The following is a 20,784-nucleotide window of genomic DNA, read 5'->3' as shown; positions in this document are numbered from 1 at the left end:
CGGCAATAAAATTCCACGGTTATTAATGTGACGATCAAACATTATAAACAAAATCTGTACTGAATAATTGTGATTATTTTATAAATATAATTTACAGTTTATTATAATTTATATAATTATATTTTGTTTAGGTATATTCGATGCATTACAACACTGAATAACGATAGCTGCAACACTGGCAACTTTTTGATGTGATTTTTGAGCGCCGCCAGTTTTAGATTAAGATCTTGTAAGCGATATCAGGTTGTGATGTACCACTATAACTAATGCTTTTGTCACTTGTACTTCTACACCTGTGACGCTTTAATTTTTATTTAATTTCTCTTTCAAATTGTAAATCAATATTGTAAAATATTTCAATAAAGTGACTTTGATGTTTCATTGTGGGTTTTGTTTCATCTCCTGTAGTTTAGTTAATACCCCAGATTTAACTACGATTTCCACTGACCACTGTCGTAATCGTAACATCTCATTCAAACTCCGAGACTCAAAGATAATGTTATAAAATTAAACAATGTTTTTCGTACAAGAGCAACATTTAGAAGAAAGGAGAATTACAATTTTTATAATATTAAACTAAAAAACTTAATTGCTACATCGATATAATTTGGTAGATGCTCACTAATACAAAATCAAACGTAAAAATTGTGGCTTACGACCACGGAATAGCATTGTAACCATTTGTTAGTTTGCCCTTAACACATTTTGTTCCTTTTACTGAATGTTCCAAGTACGAAACGTTTGAAATATATTAAATGTAAAATATACTAAAATAGTCTTTCCACGGAAATAAACTCTACAACGCTCACAAAATTAGATTATTTGGGAGATGCAAGCGATCTCTTATCAAACAAGAACATTATTGATATTGTTTCGTTTTTCGCTAATACAGCAAGGCAAGAGTGAAAGGGACAGATACAATTCTTCAAGTTCATTTTTGTCTTCAATAAAAGCCACCAATAGGTGGCTCCACTTTCCAAGGCCGATCTACCAAATTATGATCGATGTTTCCTCCCCCATTTTATCTGTAAATTCTAATATGGTAAACTAAAGTGCCTTATAATCTTTGAACTAAAATTCTTAAAGAAAAACGTACAATTTTATTGACATTCTTTTGTATAGTAGAAAAATACACGGTTTTTTATTGTTTTTTTTTTATTTTTTCAAATGTCGATTGACTGGAGACCGTTGTTATAATTTTTGTTTGTACATTCCCTGAGAACAATGCTAGGAAACATTTTAAAAACAAATTTTATACAAATTAAAAAATTTAACCTACGAAAAATATGATGACTGAGAATGATCCGTCTTGTATCACACAATTATTTAATAAAATCACTACTAAATATACTGATTAAACCTAAGTCATCCATTTACAGCGATTTAAAATTATTGTTTTAATTTTAAAAAATAAAATATGGAAGCCCATATGAACAGCCATTAAAAATGTTTAAAAAATAATTGACACCCATTTAAGCTAATCCAATAAAGTAAAACTTTACACAGTATGTAAATGTTTTTTTCATAATCATATTTCTATTTAAAACAGAGAGATTAAAGAATATATATAGAGTAGGCATAGTTGACATTTCACTTGAAACATTTTTCACATAAATCACAAACAAGCAAATAAATAAATAATTCAAGCACTGAGAAATGTCTCGGCTTGTCAAATTTAACATTATTACTGTACAAAGAAGTTACTGATGAAAAATGTTGTTCCCTATGTCTAGTCTATATATTTTTTCAATGTCTTTGATTGATAATAATTGGGTTCGATAATTACATTATCGGTCCCTATACTTTTAGTCAGGTGAAAACGTCAATTAAATTAAACTGTGTATAGTCAGACTAGGATATCTGACCTATTGAGTGAACTAGTCTGTAAGCTGCCGCTAAGATAGTTCTATCAGAAAATATATAAAACTATAGAAAAATGTATAAAAGAGAAAATCGTCACACAAAATCTTTGTGAACATCAATTATGCTCACCGGATCAAATAACTTTGTCGGTCTATATAAGAAATTTATACGTATGATATTATGACGAAATCTAATTTAACATTCATCAAGTCAACAAGTCGCACAATAACAGACATTCCGTTTTTCTCATTTTTTTTTCTTTTTAAGACAAATGCGTGGCATTTATTTTTATACACCAATATTTTACAATATTCTTAAAATATTACAAATTCTGACATTTAAAATACTTCTTTTGTTTTTATTTAACATAGATAAAAATATTGCAAGAAAATTAAACGTTCATAATTCAGATGTAACAAAGAGTTTGTTCAATTTATAATTACTTAAAAGGATCAAAACAGACAAAAATTTTCAAGACAGATTAAAACTGTGATCTGTTTAAAATAGATAATAAAACACAAGATTCAATAATGACAATCATCAAAATACTTGTAATTAAAGATTTTTCTAAATAAAGACAGCTATGCAGTATATAGTTGTTAGTTCAAAACTACACTGCAGTGACTATTATCGTCGCCTCTTTCATTCTCTTTGACAAAATAGAGACAACACTATGTGACTCACAGTAATGAAGAAACAACTCTGTTATCATATAAGTGTTACTTAATCAAATACAGATTTTAAAATATAAAAATATTAAAATACAGTACACAACAATTTTATGTACTATTAAAAAATGTGGCTAAGAACCGTGATTGCATCACATAACCGATAAATTAAAAAGGTTAAAATATATAAAACTCTCTCATAGAAAATGATTTAGGAAGATTTAGCGAAAATAGACATACTAATAATTAAAAATAAAATTTATCTTTACATGTAAACCTCTACACAACTTCAGTTTTAACTAAAAGAGATTTAACTTTAACTGTACAATTCAAATAACAGTTAAGTTTTGTCTACACACACTTTTAACTGTTCAGTTAAAACCGAAGGTTCGTAGCGGGTTTATAAGCCACGAAAGCGAACTGCAAAACGAAACATAGTAACTGCCGCACAGTTCTTCAGTGTAGATTTAGTAACTATTAAACGACTGTGAGCGGCAGTAAAACTAGAAAACGAAAAGCAAAGAATTTGCCAAGTTATTAGATTTCGCGTAGTATTCTAACGAAATTGCAGGCACCGCTTCCGTTTCGGTTCGCTGTCGCGGCTGCAGCTGTAGTTTTCGAATGCAATGATACTTTTATTGAAGAAAGAAAGAAATTAATTTATTCAAAGAAAAAGGAATTCCTTGCGCATGGTTCTACCAAAGCGTCGGTCATTGACATCCATCTCTTTCATTGTTTTAGAGAAAAACAGAGATATCAATACTAGTATCAATGCAGTCGAATGTTTCGTTGGACTTTGGGTTATAAATTTGCGATAGGTGGTTTTAATTCGAAAATAGCCGCGAGAGCTAGATGATCAGAGCCGTACACGTGGTTAGGAAGTGGACCCAACTCCATACATTCCGCATCTGTAGGCAAACGGAGGCGTTCCAAAAGTCGCAACGTACTGCAACGACTGTAAGAGATGTAAATAATTTTAATAAACATTAAGGATTCTGTAATGAGTATAGTTTTAGGTAGGCATATGCATTTAATCTTATATGGGTCATTGTTATCTAATAAAAAACACCATTCCATATGAACCATGTTTTCAACCTGAGATTAAAGATTTCGGATTGTAACTTTAAGATTTCGTTATAAAATCTATACTTCTATACCTATACTAATATAATAAAGCATAAACACGCATTACTTAGTGGCGTAGGATGTCAGCAATCAAAGCATATTTTTAAATAATTATTTCTATAATAAAAAGCTCTACATTTACGACACGCTTCAGACACGCAATAAAACTTAAGGTTAGATAAATTCTAAAATACCCTCATGTAGGAATAGGGAGCATAAACTTAAGCTGACATCATGGAAGTAAGGTTGCCACGGTACCGGTAATTGATCCAATGTCACTTCAATGTCATTTGTGCATTTGAATTTTGACATTTGCAATTGAGATTTTGACAAATGTAAAAAAAAAATTACAATTTCATGCGGATAAAGCCCCACGGGAACAGCTCGTAATATAATACAACAAGAATTTCGAATTAGGCATACCTAAAATATATATAGTCCACAGTAAGCCAGAAGTTCTGGAAGGTGGTGGCCTCCGGCGCGCCATCAGGTTTGTGCTGACCGTACACTGAGATGAGGCTGAGAGGATGCGTCAGCTCACCGCTGTTGAACAACGCACTGTACTCCCCGCTACCGTCGGCTGACACCGCTGGAGGTATATAGTCCTTACCGTGCTCGGAGTTAAAAATCTGCAATCACAAATAAATATAACTTCAGTTAGCTTTTCATCCTATATATTGGTCTTATAGCAGTTGTAAATAAATTTGTGATATTTTAACCAATCATCTATATTATATTTTGCTTATTAGCATATATGCTTAATACTTGAATATTGATTAATAGCAATTAAGCAATAATCAAGTACTAAGCAATTATTATAAACAGTTTTAAGTGAAGGTAAGCTCGTCGTTTACACTTAACATGCCATATGGAAATTAATGTTGTCACATGTCAAAAAAAAAAAAATAATGCGTAAGAGAGTAATCTCTTGGGATAGAAAGTGCTATCTTACTAATATACATGCGAAAATTAAGATAATTTTGTGGATGTTAGTAACTTCAAAATTGTTAAAAGGATCTGGATATTTATAACAGAGATAGATTACCAACTGCAAAAAAATTACCAACTGAACAAGCTACTAATAATCTTTTTTTTTATCCTCGAGGACAAAGATAGGGAAACAACTATACAATAAGCTACCTTTAACATACTGGTGTCAGCAGTAATTCCTCTCTGTCGACTCAAATACACGGAAAGATGTTGACAATTGTCGGTCACACCTATTTTACTCCAATCAGAATCATCTCGGAATGGAGCCGCACTGAAAAAATTAACATAGTTCAGAATTAGTGATTCTTACGCAGAGTTTTTATGTTTTGGTATTTTTCTACAGATATATGCTATGTGAGAAAAGATTTACTAACTATAGATTACTATATCTATATCTATATGTACACTTGTATACTAGTAATATAAAAAGGAGACACTTGTATTTTTGTATGTATTCAATTCACGTGAAAACTACTGGTCCGATTTTACTATTTCTTTCACCATTAGAAGTGTTATTTAGTTATTTTAGGCGGACGAAGTCGGGAGCATCAGCAAGTTAAATATAAACTTAAACCTTACCAAACATGTCCTTTTCCTAGTAATTGTACGATAGCGCTGTTCGGTGGTGAATTCAGATCGCCCGTCAGTATTATAGGGTAGTATCCGGCTCTGAAATGTATTGTAATTTACCATTGAAACTAAATAATTGGAAAATATACCGACACAATACGACGAGTTTTAAAGTATTCAATTCGCATAACATAATTAGCAGTCGCTGTATAGCTTTATTCTAAACAGAAAAACAGTCGCAATTAAAATAAATTTTATACATTTGCCTCAGCAATTTGAAACATCACTTATACAAGTAACCAACTAGCGTACTCAATCAGTAAATGGTCTCCCTTATACTATAATAAGTATGAGAATTTTACATTAAACCACTCCAACAGTGGCAAAAAACGTCACTGAGTTCAGTAAGTGAAGTAACATTTAATAAATATTGACTTACAGAAAATAATGTTCATAAAATAAATATATACGGCAACTCACTGCTTGCCGTCGTTATAGTACGCGAAGCGGTCAATTTCTGCGAGGAACAGTTGTATCTGAGCTAGACGTAGGTCTGTCCTCTTGGGGTGGTACTGGAGATGAGTGGTCGCGATGACGAAGGGTGCGGGGGCGGCGCGGGGGTTGCGAGGGATGAGGCGCAGAGCAATGCCCACATTGTCACGATTCAACATCGGCAGATCCGGCTGGTAAAACTCCACCTATACATTCGTATACAATACATGTATTTATTATATACAAGTATTAAGTAATCCCTAGGAGTATTTGGCGTTAGAGGTCGTGTTATAAAAAATAAATATATGGAAGAATAGCAAATACTATGCCGACCCTTACTAGGAAAAGGGGAAGTTGATTACGTACAAGTCTTACTATGGAAAGAATTTTAGGTCAATATAGTAGTAGACAGATACAGACTGATTATTTAACTATGTTGCTATTAAAATCCATTTAATTTTGTCACTAATACTGAGCAGAATCTAATGTTTAAGAATGAAAATTTATATCATAGTATAAATTTAGCTAGATACCTTTGACATATTAATTTTTTTAATCATATGTACAAACTGTCAAACTGTTTACTATTTGTTATAAAACTGTAAAAAACAATACATCGACAGCAATAGGCGATAATTGTAAAAAACCTATGGTTAAGTCAGACGAGATAAAAGAGGTTCTGGCTTCGCCATATACAAGTATTTTAATATTCATATCCTTAGCAATTTTTTTTTAAATTCTTAATATTCAAAATCTATTTTTAAAATTTTTCATAAAGTATATGACTAGTTAAGATAAATATCTGCGCATCAAAGATGTTAATATTGTATGAAGCCGTGTGCTTAACAAAATAATAGAACATCCAAATCTTTATTAGACAATTCTGAAGATCAGCGCCTTGTGCTGTATAACAATAGGAGACCTTCGGAACAGTTCAGGATAGTGTACACGTGTAGACATGTAATACAAAAATCAAAATTTATTCAAAGATTGTTCTCTTTTGGGACTACTGCTCGAATATATAATAAGCATCGATAGTTATTTCTTTTTAGATGGCTTTGAAGATTTTGTCGACTCGTGGACTACATAATTTTTTTTCAGACAAAGCACAAAAGTATTGTTAAAATAAATTTTAACCTTGATAACTTTACCAAATACTTTGAGAACATCAATTGTCACTATTTTTCAGAGATTTTTGACGGTGCAATCCCTCTGATCGATGATTATTGTACAGGACTTTTTTAATTAGTTTTTTTTACTGCAACACACGCTGTATATATCAAATCGAATGACAACACTTAGCCATTTGAGGCATGTTTAGTAATAAATCGACTACCGGCAAATTAACAATGGGTGATGATGCTTTGATTGATGGCATTTACAAGTAAACACTTTTTTATTCATCTAAACCAAATTAATTAGGTCAGAGTCCAATATATTAACTACAGGACGAAAAAGTGAAACAAAAGAAAAAAATAAAACGGTAATATCAGCGGAGCGCTACCGTAATAAAAATATGAAATTATCAATGATGTATGTAATAACAAAGCATATTTAGTGAACGTAATTAAAATAGTTGATTTTTAGATGATTTGGTTGTCTGATAAAAAAATCGTTCAAATTCGAAAGGCGTTAAGTAGTCGTAGAAGAATTTCGTACTTTTTTAACAGATTTATCAAACATGAAATTAACTTACATTAATATGATCTTCAAGATGAAACATGGATCGTTTAAAATATATAGCACAGCCATCTTTTCGGTGACCAGTTTTTTGTTTAAAAACACCATAATAGCCCATCTCCTCGAACTTTGAGTAGAAACTGCCTACATGTGATGCTTGAACTTCTTGGAGACACAATATCTACAACAACATAAATTAAATCATAATAAATTGTTACAATTTGCTTAATAATACTTCTATCTCACTATACGTCTCTACTGAAGGGTTTGTTTGTGAGTGAGAAATGTCAATGCTAAATCAAAATGTTTAATTACATATCGGGGGAAATAATAACACTGTAAATAGTATCTACAAATAGAACACATATTGTCATCACTCTCATTCTTTAAAAGAAGAGAGACGATAAAATATTTCAATACAACTGTTATGGCTGTGGAATTTGATGGTTTGTTTAACAGGACACTTACATCAGGTTGCAGATGGAGAATCTCGGTGTAAAGTCGTGTTGCACGCGCATGCCACTTAAGGTCGTGCGGATAGCAGTTTTTATAGAGATGTGGATATGCCTCCAATAGACACTGCGCCAGAACATTGTATGAAACAACTTTAAAATTAAAATTGTTGCCTGAAACAAAAACCTCTGTTACCTGATTGAATTCATGCTTTGTAAAAAATAAATAAAGGGAAGTTAAAACTCATACTACGGAAAGAATATGGTGTCAACCTTATTAGTTTTTTCCATAGACCTTATAACAAATAAAAAGCCGTTCGAAATTTCATAATAATCCAGTTATAGTGGCTCCCCAATGATCAGTGATCCTAATCCAACATACTCCTGCAACCTTGATTAGATCTAATTGAAGTGTGTTTTTCATATTTATTTAAGACGAGCTGTTGCCCGCGACTTCGTCTGCGTGGTATTAGAAAACATACAAACTATATAAAGTACAAAAAGTTACGTATCCCTCGGGAACCGGACATTTCTCGGGGATGAAGCTTATCCCATGTGTACTCCAGACGTTGTTTTATATCTGTGCCAAATTTCAATACGATATGTTGAACCGTTGCAGAATGATCGAGTAAACATTAAAAAACTAAATTAATGAATCCCATGGAAACCGTAACTATTCCCGGGATAAAAAGTAGCCTATGTGTTCTTTCAGACTATGCTCTAAACCTGTGCCAAATTTCATAGAGATCCGTTCAGCCGTTTATCCATCCATCTAAACTTTCGCATTTATAATATTAGTAAGAAGTAAGAAGTAAGATTGTAGAATATCCTACCATCATAAGTATTAGTCCGCTTTCCAACTGGCTCCCATACTCTAAAATTTGGAGGTATTTCCCTTCGTATATTTCGGTTATCGTTGGTTGTCGAGGCCGAGCTATTTAACTGAATCCATGAATTATTTTCATCTTCCGACAATCTAATAACAATAAATTTTTAATTAACTTAATGTTTTTTATTTTATTACATAAAACGTAAAAATAAAACAATTATGGCGAATTACGTAGTAGCATTGTGATAAAATAAATAAAAAAAAGTGATTTTATATAATTAATGTATTAGTTAATTATGAATAAAATTGCAGATAATAATAAATATAAGTTAATATAATAATTAAAACTTACACATTGAACTGTCCCCCATAACTGACATGGTTAAATGACGGCTGGAATGAATCACCCATTGACTTGACTGTTATTTCCGCATTTGAATTAGCAAATGGCTTCTTGGAGCGAAATCTCTTCCTTTTATTAGCAAGCAGCCGGCACTGTTGGCTGTTGTGAATGAATGGGATGAATGACGATCTTTGATTGTATACAGAACTGCATAACGCGCTTCTACAACTTAGTTGTGAGAAAGCTAGTGAATATATTTTGTAAGTTAAATTTTCGCATGTGGGCTTCAAGCATCTGTAAAAACTGTTTGTCAAATTCAGCATATCTATACAAATGTATAAAGTTAAGTTAACATGTTCACTAGTATTTACAACTATTTTATAAATGCCCATTCATGACTAGGTACGAAAATCTTCACTTATCATTAATCTTATACAGTTCTTTGGATCACATATATTTTGCCCTGTAATGTTCAGTATTGGGAGCTGCAAAGAAAAAAACATTATTGTATTTGTGTTAAGTGAAGAATATAAATATATATGTACAAAGAAATAAAGCAATTTAATGAATAAATAATTATGCAACTAACATTTATTGAAAGCCATGCTAGTAGTAGTCCACTCCAAAGCAGACTGACACAAGGGCACCACCATTACAACATTGTGATTGCATCAATAAAATTGTGATCAAGGACTGGTTTATTAATCACGAAATAATCTGTTTACATAAAAACTTTCAATTATTATAATCTTATCTGTTGAGCTTTCTTTATATTCTTTTTGTTTCACACTTTACAGTGATCTGACAATCGCATGTTAATTTCATGCTATGTATATGTCTAGGTGGGATCATCGACAAGCGCTGGTTTTATACATGTACGAAAATAACAGATACAATGTAAATTTAATACAAAATAAAGTATTTACAGGTAAATCCTTGTTTTTTTATAGTAACTAAAGTATAAATATTTAGGTGATGTTAATGGATGGCATAAATCATTTTATATAGGTTAAATGGTACAGATCTTGATTTTTTTAAGTGAATGTAAAATAACAACTTTTTAAAAACAATATACAAGTTACAGTAGCAGTTTAATACTTGTTGTGGTAATTGCTTTTATTTTAAAACAACTTTAAATAGGCCACTTGTTTTTTTCTAGCACCTTACAAACAATATTTATCAATACTTACATTAATCTTTGAAAATTTACCTTCAGATTTAATTAAAGATGTGCTAATATGTAAAAATCGATTTGTAGTCTTTGTCTCCAACAGAAAAGACAATTTGTCTCAATATGACTAATGGCATATTGAAAACAAACATGTGGTAAACAATAAAGGTCAAATACTGACAGCACAAAAGGATATAAGATAGTTTATGCACAGTTGAGTTCATCGACTCTACAACCAAAAAAAAATAGAATAGTTTGAATGTTTTATGGACAAAAACCAGATGGAAACTGACAATTGTTTTTTTTTGTTGACAGCATTCTTATTTATTATTTTTTATAGATATGTCATTTCCAGAAATAAATATGTTAATTTTGTTACTGGGCAAGGTCTAGTAAAGGTTACTGTATAATGATAGTTAATGGTTGGATGATATTTTTTTACTGTTCAAGTTCCCTTTGTTATTGCAATTTTGCAATCTATGACATGTAAACACCCCAGGGCTTGTTACCTTGTTTACAATTCTTTAGGCCTACACTATTAAATATCATATACAATTAAAACAATCTTTGTTTTTGATAATATTTAGTCAAAACATCATAGTTATACCAAAGTGGGAATACTACAATGTAACATGGTTTACATTGTTTAAATCAATTTATTATCTCTTCATGTCAACAAAGCCATGCCAATAATCAAGCCAAACAAAGCCATAGGTAAATCAATGAAGATAACATTGTAAGGATTATAAAATACCTACTAAATAAATTTAGGAAGATATTGGATTGGTGTACAAAATCGTAATTTAATTTGATGTGGAAAATTACAATCTTCACCAAAATTTGTTATGATTGAATAAATATACAAATATATAAATAATACAACATACAATTCGCTGCTTAAATGTAAATAAACGACATCCACTTCTACTGTGAGATATCCATTTATTGCAATAGATAATTTAAAAAAAAACATAAGCATGTTTATTTTTATGTTATATAACAAATACAAACCACACAAACACTAACACGAAAATCAGTTTATGTACAAGAATAGTAAAGCAGCCCAGGTGGAAAAAATTACAAAAAAATTGAGTAAACTCAATCGTATTAGCTCGTTCTTTCAAAAGGCAAACAGAAATACCTTGACAACATATAAATCTACAAATACATTTTTAATGACCCACCGATCTTTCCTATCGTTGATTTTAACGCCAAACGCCAAGATAATTGCTCTGCCAAGCTCCAAACTATACCACTATACTACATTAACCACATTTGCTTATTTAACTATTTGATTATTTGATATCATATCATTTGACATTTTCTCCATTCGCCAAAGAATAAATAAAGGAAAGTAAAGTATACAAATAATGCGCTTTGCACAGATAATATATTAACTTCCATTTTAACAACTAACAACATTGGTCGTCAATTTACTATGTTCTGTGCTAAGTCGTCCAAGCATAGAACGCAACTGTCAAAATTTTGGCGTAATCAAAAACACAAACATCACAGCCCATGATTATAAATCAAAGTTGCTATAAAGTGGTTTAATTCTAATAAATTACTGTAAAATTATGAAGAAACTAATTGTGAACGTCCAGCACCAATGATGGAAATGTAATAAGCTTAAAGAAGATCAGGAAATTGAAGTAATTAAACCAAATATTTTAGTATTGTACCCAAGTTAAATTCGTTTTAATATCTTATTTGCTGATAATTATAAATTTCCTAACTTAAAAAGTCATCACTGTAAATACTTCCTTGTGTTTTACCTGCGCGGTAATGTTTTAGGTCCTTTTTTTTTGTAAATGATGAAATAATAATACTTGAAAATAGTGACAATGAAGTGGTTAATTATTTATACAGCACTTAATTTATTGAATGTGTTTATTAAAATATTTTCTTGTTTACAGCTACGTGGAGTATGTAGAATTAGAGAAAAAAGACACTATAAATTTAGTTGTGTTGTACACAACCTACAAAGATGTTTAACATTGAGTCTTATATCACTCCTATATTACTAAGCTATATTGAAAAATACGTAAAAGACTTTAGGCCAGCTGATGCCCAAGTAAGTAACAAGACATTTAAAGTGCCTTTAAGATTATTCATATTTATGACATAGTCAAGAGACTAGCATACAAATTGATCTCAAATAATTAAGCATTGCAATATTTTTAGGTATCACTATGGGGCGGAGGTGTAGCACTTCACAATCTAGTTCTCAAACCAGATGTATTGCAGCAAGTTATTGCCCTGCCATTTACTCTTGTCTCTGGTCGAATACATGAACTACTTATCAGGGTACCATGGACCAAGATTATGTCCGAACCCATAACTATCACCATTGACACTATAGGTATGGTTCAGTTTTATAGTGGTATTTGTAAAATTTTATTTTGATCTTAAACATTACAACTTGTAATATTACAGAATGTATCCTAAGTCTTCATTCACCTCCAGAAGAGACTACTGAACCTGAAGTACCCAGGTAAGTTTTAAAATGTATAGATTAATAACAAATACATTTTTTGTAGTTGTATGTACTTAAACAATATATATCGCCTTATCTTATCATACAAATTATTTATTACATTATAATGTCATTAATAAATTGTTATCAGAATTCTACATTTATGATTTTAATACAAATGTATAGACCAACAAGGATATCTGTACCAGTGGGGATGAGTCAAACTATATTATGTCGGCACACTATCTTGCTATAATATTATGATGTATTTGTATATTTTATACATGTTGAAAATCATGATAGCATATGTTACTCTGACCATTTCTTATTCCTGTTTACCACTTCCTAAACTATCCTGACTTCTGAACAATTCTTAATAAAATTACTTATAGATGTATACTTTATATGCTATTACTTAAAAGTAAATATATTTCAGGAACCAAGTAGTGGAAGCCCCGCCAGGGTATATGCGTGCGTTGGTCCGCCGCGTTGTCAGCAACATTAGTGTGCGTGTACACCATCTCATTGTGAAGTATGTGCAGGATGATATTGTACTGTCGCTGAACATCAAACACTTGGCAGTTGATAGCGCTGACTCTAATTGGAACCCTGCATTTGCTGGTGAGCAAGTGAAGTAATTTAACTAATAGACAGAATACTTATTGTAAAGAACATATGATTCTGTTGTAGTGGGATATGTAGATAATTACAATTTAACATTTAGCGAAGTTGAATCAATACAAAATTGATTATTAATTACTCAATAGTGATGTATGTACAATATTAATATTATGTTGTACAATTTATGTATCTTGAATATAATAATACATCCCACTAGTATTATTAATGTGAAATTGTTACAGTTTGTAACCTAAACAGTAATGAATGAAATTTGACATAGCTAGTCTGGGAGAACACAAAGGATACTAACTTTTGTTTTTTTAATATATCGCGGTTACGGAGTCATGAGCGAAACCTAATCATTCATAAAAATAATACATGTTATAAGAATAGTAATATTGATATGTTGTGTTGATTTCCAGACATAGAGGTGGGCGACCCTGCGCTACGGAGACTGGTACGCTTGGACGATCTCACATTGTGTCTGGACCGTGCTGATGCCGATGGCAAGATACGTTTCTACCAGGAACCTCTACTTTACAGATGTCAGCTCGACTTTAGGTAATCCTAATTTGCTATTACATTTTTATAAAAGGGTAGCATTCTGTGTGATTTAAAGATTGTGGGTTTAATTACTTTTTTGAAGCACTCTTTCCTTTGTTCATAAATTCTATAATATGAATAGTGTATGTTTAGGCTAGCGATATTAATAATCTTATAGTAGATCAATAAAACATTTTATATAGAATACTAGCGTTCGCCCGCGACTCCGTCCGCGTAGTATTAAATAAACAAAAGTGAGTAGTCTATGTGTTCTTCCAGACTATTCTCTACATCTATGCCAAATTTCATCGAAATCCGTTCAGCCGTTTAGGCTACAAACTCTAACAAACATCCATCCATCTAAACATTCGCATTTATAATATTAGTATGATTACCAAAATGAAAACAAAGTTACTGGTCAACGATCACTAACAATTTTAGTTTAACTTATTACTATATTAAATTAAAACAGAAGCGATCTCAACTATTATTATTTTGTAAGCATACATATGACTATTGCGAAATAGAAAAAAAAACATTACAGTATTACTTTGCTTGCATTGCTAAAGTAAAATTTAAATGCATAGTTGATCTGTTGCTTGAAGCGAACTTGTTGAAATTCCGCGAATATACATAGCAAGTAACCAATATGTTACTGGATTTTTTGGACTTACTTTCAGCAGTATTTGTATGTAAAAAATATGAATTAAAAAATTGTGACTTTAGTAGTGAGCATTATTTTTCCTTCTGTTGTGTTGTTATCAGATAATCAATGTCGCGCGTTAGCTTCTAGCTTTATGAAAGTAATATGTAACCTATGAATGTTAACTGACCACAGCACACTCCATATTATGTGATCTTTACTACTTTAAAAGCGAATTGAAGAATGTACTTCCATCAAATGTGAAGACATTTCTTTCATTAGCTTACAAGCAATTGCTTTATTTTCTTTGATGCTGGCTCTGTCAATATTATAATGGCATTTTAACAATACTGCTCCCGTTCCCCTTGTTTTTCTTTTCTCGTTTTGCTAAGGTTTAAAAAATAATTATGCTTTCGCGCGCATAGCATTTGCGAAAAAACTTTTATTATACTTGTGTAAATTTGATGTTGAATACATCGACAAAAAAACAGTATTTATTTCAATCGGACGAAAGAAAATAAAAAGCAGAAACGTCAGTTAATCCGGACATTTTAAATACAAATAAATACTTTATATTTAAAATACTGAGAGTAAGTAGTCAGATAATATTGTCATCTAAACTTTGGATTTCACAAGAAAGGTATACAAGAATATAACCCACTAATCTTAAACGCATGCTATTCATAATAACACAATCTTTTATAATGCAATTGCATTTACCAAATTAAAAATAATGATATTATTTGAATTATCTAACCTTACTGCGCTTGGCAATAACAGTTGTCATTTATTAAGATATCTATATCTATTTTCAAGTGTATAAGTTTATTAGTAAAAGTTCGAGAGTAGCCCCGGTAGTTGAGAAAATAAGGAGTAAAAGGATAGGGTGGTGGGCATGTAATGAGAAGGGGTTAATCGCATGTAACAAGAAGGATGTTAGCTATGAATGTGCTACACCGGCAGAAGTAGAGCTATAAAGAGATGAATGGATTACGTCTAAGGTGACATGATCAAGAAGAGTGATGACTGAGATGACTGATGATAGTTATTTGGAGTACGAAAACCCGGTGCGCCGACCCTACGGGAGTAGGATAAGGTGGGGGAGATGATAATGATCTATTCAAATGTATAGTTGTTATATTCCAGGGTACTAACTCGGCTTGTGTCAGCGAAACGTGTGAGGCCGCTGTCGGTGTGGGTGCAGGCTCGCGCCGCGCGGCTGGCGGGCGGGGCCAGCAACGAACAAATGGCGCTTCTTGTGCGGCTGCTCAGGGAGCGCCCGCCGCCGCCCGCCTCGCCAGCACCAACACCACTCATCACACCACCGCCGCAAACAGGTCAGTTAACATACTTCGTTTGTCCTTCAGAATAAAAAAGAATCATGCTCAAAGCTCTGGCATGTACAGTCGCGGAAATCAGCGGTGCACCATTTTAGCAAAATTGCCTTGTTTATTGGAACGAATTAAACTCCGCCTATGCCTATAAATAACTTATTAAATAGCAGTGAGTGCAAATATAATAATATAAAGAAACTAGCCGTGTAGCATTAACCAACTTTTTTCGTATAAACACATTTACAAGCTGTGTTGTATTGATTTTTGTCCTGCGTCTCGATTTGAAATTTTCAAACGATTGTAAATTTTAAGGTGAAGTACCGCCAATTTCCTCGATTGTACACAACTGTGCCAGTAAACCTATACAAACCATGGCTTCCGCTGCTATCCAACTGTACTGACATAATGGGGATGTTTCCTAATTTTTGGAATAGTCTTTATTTTGTAGATAAACCATGTAACACGAAAAAAAATAGCATAAAATATAATACTCATTATTTCAATAAAAAAACACGTAAATAAAAACAACTCTTTCATTTCCCCCCAAAACGTCCCATGACGTCACTTCTTTGCATACGAACCTCGCGTCACGGCCTGTCACTGTCAATTTGAAAGAACCATTGATTGATAATACTCGTAAATCTTTGTTGTCTAAAGTTGTTTTTAGTAATGGAGATAAAAATGAAAAAACCAAAATGAACAGAAGGTGATACTTTTAACGTATTAATTACACTTGTTGCTTCTCGTGGAAGATTATGTTTGTGTGTAAACAGTGACTGCGTCCTACACCAGTGTGACCAGGTATAAATTAAATTGTACTATAAGCTACTCTTATGAATTTTGATATATTTTTTTTTTGTAATATTCATAAAATGTTTTGCTCATAACTTATGTCGTAATTATAAAAACACTCAATAATGGAGTTCTCATAATATAAAACACGCAAACTCAATTATTACAATCATTTAGAAAAAAATATAACTACAAAATGCACTGACATTCACTGAAGTTGGTCACACTGTCATGTTATATGCAAGAAAGTGACGTCATTGGTGTTTGAGATCGAGTAATGGAGGGTAAAAAATATTGCAGCGTTTTTAATTTATATTTAATTTGAGACAAACATTCAAGGTCTCTAAATGTTATTATAGGTTATAAAATGCTGTCTTTAAAATATTAAACATAACTTTATTTGGATTTGTAACATTAGGAAACATCCCCATTTGAACCATAACATAATATCGCATTGTGATTTTTTAGTAAAGTAATTTAGGGGTTCCAGAGTTAGGGGTTCCAGAGTTATCTATACTAATATTATAAACAGGAAAGATTTGTATTTTTGTATGTATTGGAATAACTCAAAAGTACCGGTCCATTTTAAAAATTCTTTCACTGTTGAAAGGTAATTTATCTCTGAATAACATAGGCAAAACAACAGAATGGATTCGACGAAATTTGGCACAGATGTAGAGGATAGTGTGGAAGAACACATAGACTTTTTTGTATCTTTTTTTAAATCCACGCAGACGGATTTGCGGGCGAATGCTAGTAAAAATAAATAGTAATTTGTATTTTAGGATCTTCATCGACGTCGTTGGAAGGAGCGCGTACAGAGAGCTGGACGGAGTGGGCGTGGTCGTGGTTGCCGGCTTCCGATGAGTCCGAGGACGCGGCGCCCTCTGTGCCCGTACCTGTACCGCTCATACTGACGGTGTACTTTGACGACGTCTCATTCACTTTCAAAGTAAGCATTGTATCTAAATTTCTACTGATTTATACAGGGTGATTTTTATCGGATGGATCGACGGTTTTATGGAGTTAGAGCACCTTAATAGCTATCGTTTGAGCGCAAAGTATGTTGCCCGGTTTTCTATAGTTATATATTTATTAATTTTTGAACCGTAACCACGTTATTTTGGACATACGATATATTTCGTTTTTTTTACAAAAAATAAGTAACTGTAGAACAATACAAAATTGGCCAACATACTTTGCGCTTAAACTATAGCTATTGAGGTCGTCTATCCCCATAAAACTATTCATCAATCCCTTAAGAATCACCCTGTATACCTGTAGAGCTGTGTAATTGTATGGCCGATATTGATTACTGAAATAAAATCGCTTCTTGTTAGTGCAGTATAAACGTTATTCAAAGGCAAAAACAACGTTCACTGTACTGTGTTCCACCTCAAAAGCTACATCATTTGAACATTTTGAGACGAAACCCGGAACAAAAACCAATTCCACACAGCTTTTAAATGTTTGTGCGAAAAAAAGGTCATTTACTAATATACCGTTAATATATTTTTAATATTATTCCTTTGTTTGTGCAAATCACTCGTTAACGACAAGCTCGTATCGTTGCAAGAAACAAGGCAATATTTCTAAAACTGTAACACCGTAAATTTCCGCGATTGTACATAGTGTATTCAGATTATTTTAAAATCTCAAATTTAATATTAACCTATAATCAATAATAATATTATAAAGAGGAAAGAATTGTTTTTTTGGACTTTTTATGTATTGTGATAACTCAAAAACTACTGGACCGATTTCAAAAATTCTTGCACCATTAAAATGTTTGCATTTGCTATGTTATCACTGAGTAACAAAGCTATATTTTTGCTATTTTTCAATTTCACGCGGGCGAAGTGGCGAGCAACATTAGGTATAAATCAGCTATTTTTTATTAAATGTTTTTACATTATAGATGATGGAGACGGATATGAGCGGGAAGCGTCGCGCGCGTCCCGTACTGCAACTAGTAGCGACGCATACAGCTGTTAAGTTCTCAAAGTGCGCGCCAACTTCGCTGCGAGTGCGCATCGGGGCCCGGCTGCTGGAGCTGCGCGCGCACGGCAAATGCGTCTGCGGTCAATTGCTACCCGCGCAGGTAATTGTAACAGTGGAAATGCACGCTAAACACGAGGTTAAATCGGGCCCTACCACTGTTAGTGCAACTTCGCACTGCAGCTGCAGCGCCGGCTCGCCCGGTGAAATACCACAACCACAAAGATAGGCGTGAAGGGGGAGTAATTTCGCGTACACTATGATGTGTTGCCGGAAACCTAACATTAGTCCATTTTCCCTTCCACCCTTTTTCTTAAAAGAAAAGGTTGGAGGAGACGCATAGATAGAAGGGGAATCATCTTTATGTGAATTTGTCCTCTGTCGATTAAGGGTAAAGAACGCTTCTGCTATTGCGAGTGTCTGTGGGCAACGTTCTTTTCGCTATTTTGGCGGATCTAAGACGCCTTTAAATATCTATTTACATTTGCATCCCACTAATATTATAAATGCGAAAGTTTAGATGTTAGAATTTGTAGCCTAAACGGCTAATCGGATCGCGATGAAATTTACCCTAGATATAGAGTATACTAGAATAACACGTATGCTACATACTTTTTTTAATTCCACGCGGACTGAGTAGCGGGATAAATCTATTTATAATATTGGTAAGATTGTGTTTATATTATATATTATATTGTTATTTACAGGCTAATTTTGAGCCGACTATATATTTGAGCAACATTGAAAAGTCAGAAGAGCCATGGGTTTGGCCAGAAGAGAACTTTGGCGTCCGTCCTGTGGAGACGGCCTTGGCTGTGGACGAACAGTTTCGAGCATCACCTGAACCTGTTAATACTGTAAGCAATTAATTTATTAAACAAGGAGAAAGTTATTTGGAGATACACCGGTAGAAATAGACGTAGAAAGAGATGGATGGATTGCCTGTAAGGTGAGATCAAGTAAGTAATGACTGAGATGAGAGAGTTATTTGGAAAGCGGAAACCCGGTGTGCTGATTCTATGTGAATATATAAGGGAGATGATGAATTAATTTATTAATGTTATTGATTTGATTAAAAAATGTAATAGAAGAATTTTTCTAGGCTCTGAGCCCCTCAGTGGGGGTGTATAGTGAGGTGAGAATAATAATAATAATAAAATAATTTTCCTGTTTTAATAAGTGTTATTTTCAGGAAACTTCGGAGGGCACCATCGTGGAAAGCGAATGGTGGAAAGAGGTCCCTCAGGATGGTGACAACGACGTGCTATGGGTGCAGATGTCGCCCGTAGTGTTTGTGGAGTACTGCCACGACCGCGCGCCGCCGCACTCACACCTCAACCCATATGATAAACCACCACTCGACTTTGAATACAGGTAAAATAGTACTACACTTATCCAAATTTCTAACAAATTTCATGGAAATTTCTTAAGCTTTATAGCGGTTGTACGGCGTTGTACGAATGATGATTGATTCGCAGCCAAATCGACTGTTTAGTAGCAAATGTAAAAATTGAGTAGATCTCCATATGAGCTCATAGGAATCTAAGCGATTAAACAGTTGTGCGATAGTTTAGTCAAAGGTGTACGCGTGCTCTTAGAGACACTATCTAGCAAACATCCATCCTATAGTGGTAGAGCCCGCTTTAACATGTTCGCACTGCAAGGCCGGTTCGTCCGGTCAAATACCACGACCACACAGAAGACAGGCGTGAAGTGGGAGCAATTCCTCGTACAGTCTGATGAGTGTGGTCTCTGGAGGTCTAATTTTAGTCCCTTTTCCCTTCACTCTTTTCTTAAGAAGAAAGGATGGGAAGGAAAAGTGGATTTAACGGTGGAGGAGACGCTTAGCAAGGGAAAGTATCCTATTTATGTGCGTATCTTCCGTTGAGCAAGGGGCAATGCTACGATTGCAAATGTCTAGGCAGTCGTTTCGCTATTTCTACGGATTCAGGTGGGCTCGTTGACCACCTTATAATGTAAACAATCTATGCCTTTGCATTTATACTAAGATGGTATAAGAAATGTATATCTTACTAATAATATAAATGCAAAAGTTTAGATGGATGGATGGATGTTTGCTAGAGTTTGTAACCCAAACGGCTGTTATTTCGATAAAATTTGACATAGATGTAGAGGATGGTCTGGAAGAACATATAGGCTACTCACTTTTGTTTTTTGTTAACTTCACTCGGAC

General features: G+C 33.2%; 2 protein-coding genes across 4 annotated transcripts; one reads left to right on the top strand and one right to left on the bottom strand.

Annotated features, from left to right (window-relative positions):
- Window positions 1-2,386: 2,386 nt before the first annotated feature.
- On the bottom strand, window positions 2,387-11,523 carry LOC106108402 (protein angel homolog 1-like). Of its 3 annotated transcripts, XM_013289564.1 has the most exons (11): window positions 11,368-11,523; window positions 9,602-9,729; window positions 9,022-9,497; window positions 8,674-8,816; window positions 7,857-8,014; window positions 7,405-7,569; window positions 5,697-5,914; window positions 5,226-5,315; window positions 4,797-4,917; window positions 4,080-4,285; window positions 2,387-3,486 (listed from the first exon to the last, which is right to left on the bottom strand). In XM_013289564.1, the coding sequence occupies exons 3-11, from the start codon at window positions 9,402-9,404 to the stop codon at window positions 3,333-3,335; spliced, it is 1,638 nt and encodes a 545-aa protein (XP_013145018.1). In that variant the 5' UTR covers window positions 9,405-9,497; window positions 9,602-9,729; window positions 11,368-11,523; the 3' UTR covers window positions 2,387-3,332. The 3 variants fall into 3 exon arrangements, with proteins under 3 accessions (XP_013145018.1, XP_013145017.1, XP_013145019.1); XM_013289563.1 differs by lacking the exon at window positions 9,602-9,729; XM_013289565.1 differs by lacking the exon at window positions 9,602-9,729 and having other exon boundaries at window positions 9,022-9,171.
- Window positions 11,524-11,660: 137 nt separating this feature from the next.
- LOC106108386 (vacuolar protein sorting-associated protein 13B-like) lies at window positions 11,661-19,968 on the top strand. Its single transcript, XM_013289546.1, has 11 exons — window positions 11,661-11,835; window positions 12,100-12,257; window positions 12,368-12,545; window positions 12,620-12,677; window positions 13,096-13,280; window positions 13,703-13,841; window positions 15,613-15,803; window positions 17,378-17,544; window positions 18,511-18,693; window positions 19,298-19,447; window positions 19,783-19,968. Exons 2-11 carry the CDS (start codon window positions 12,171-12,173, stop codon window positions 19,966-19,968), a joined length of 1,524 nt encoding a protein of 507 aa, XP_013145000.1. The 5' UTR covers window positions 11,661-11,835; window positions 12,100-12,170.
- Window positions 19,969-20,784: the final 816 nt, after the last annotated feature.

The sequence above is a fragment of the Papilio polytes genome, unplaced genomic scaffold (assembly GCF_000836215.1).
Source record: "Papilio polytes unplaced genomic scaffold, Ppol_1.0 DF821544.1, whole genome shotgun sequence".
Classification (NCBI taxonomy): Eukaryota; Metazoa; Arthropoda; class Insecta; order Lepidoptera; family Papilionidae; genus Papilio; species Papilio polytes.
The sequence above is the reverse complement of the archived record's forward strand: the minus strand, read 5'-3'. Positions and strand labels throughout refer to the sequence as shown.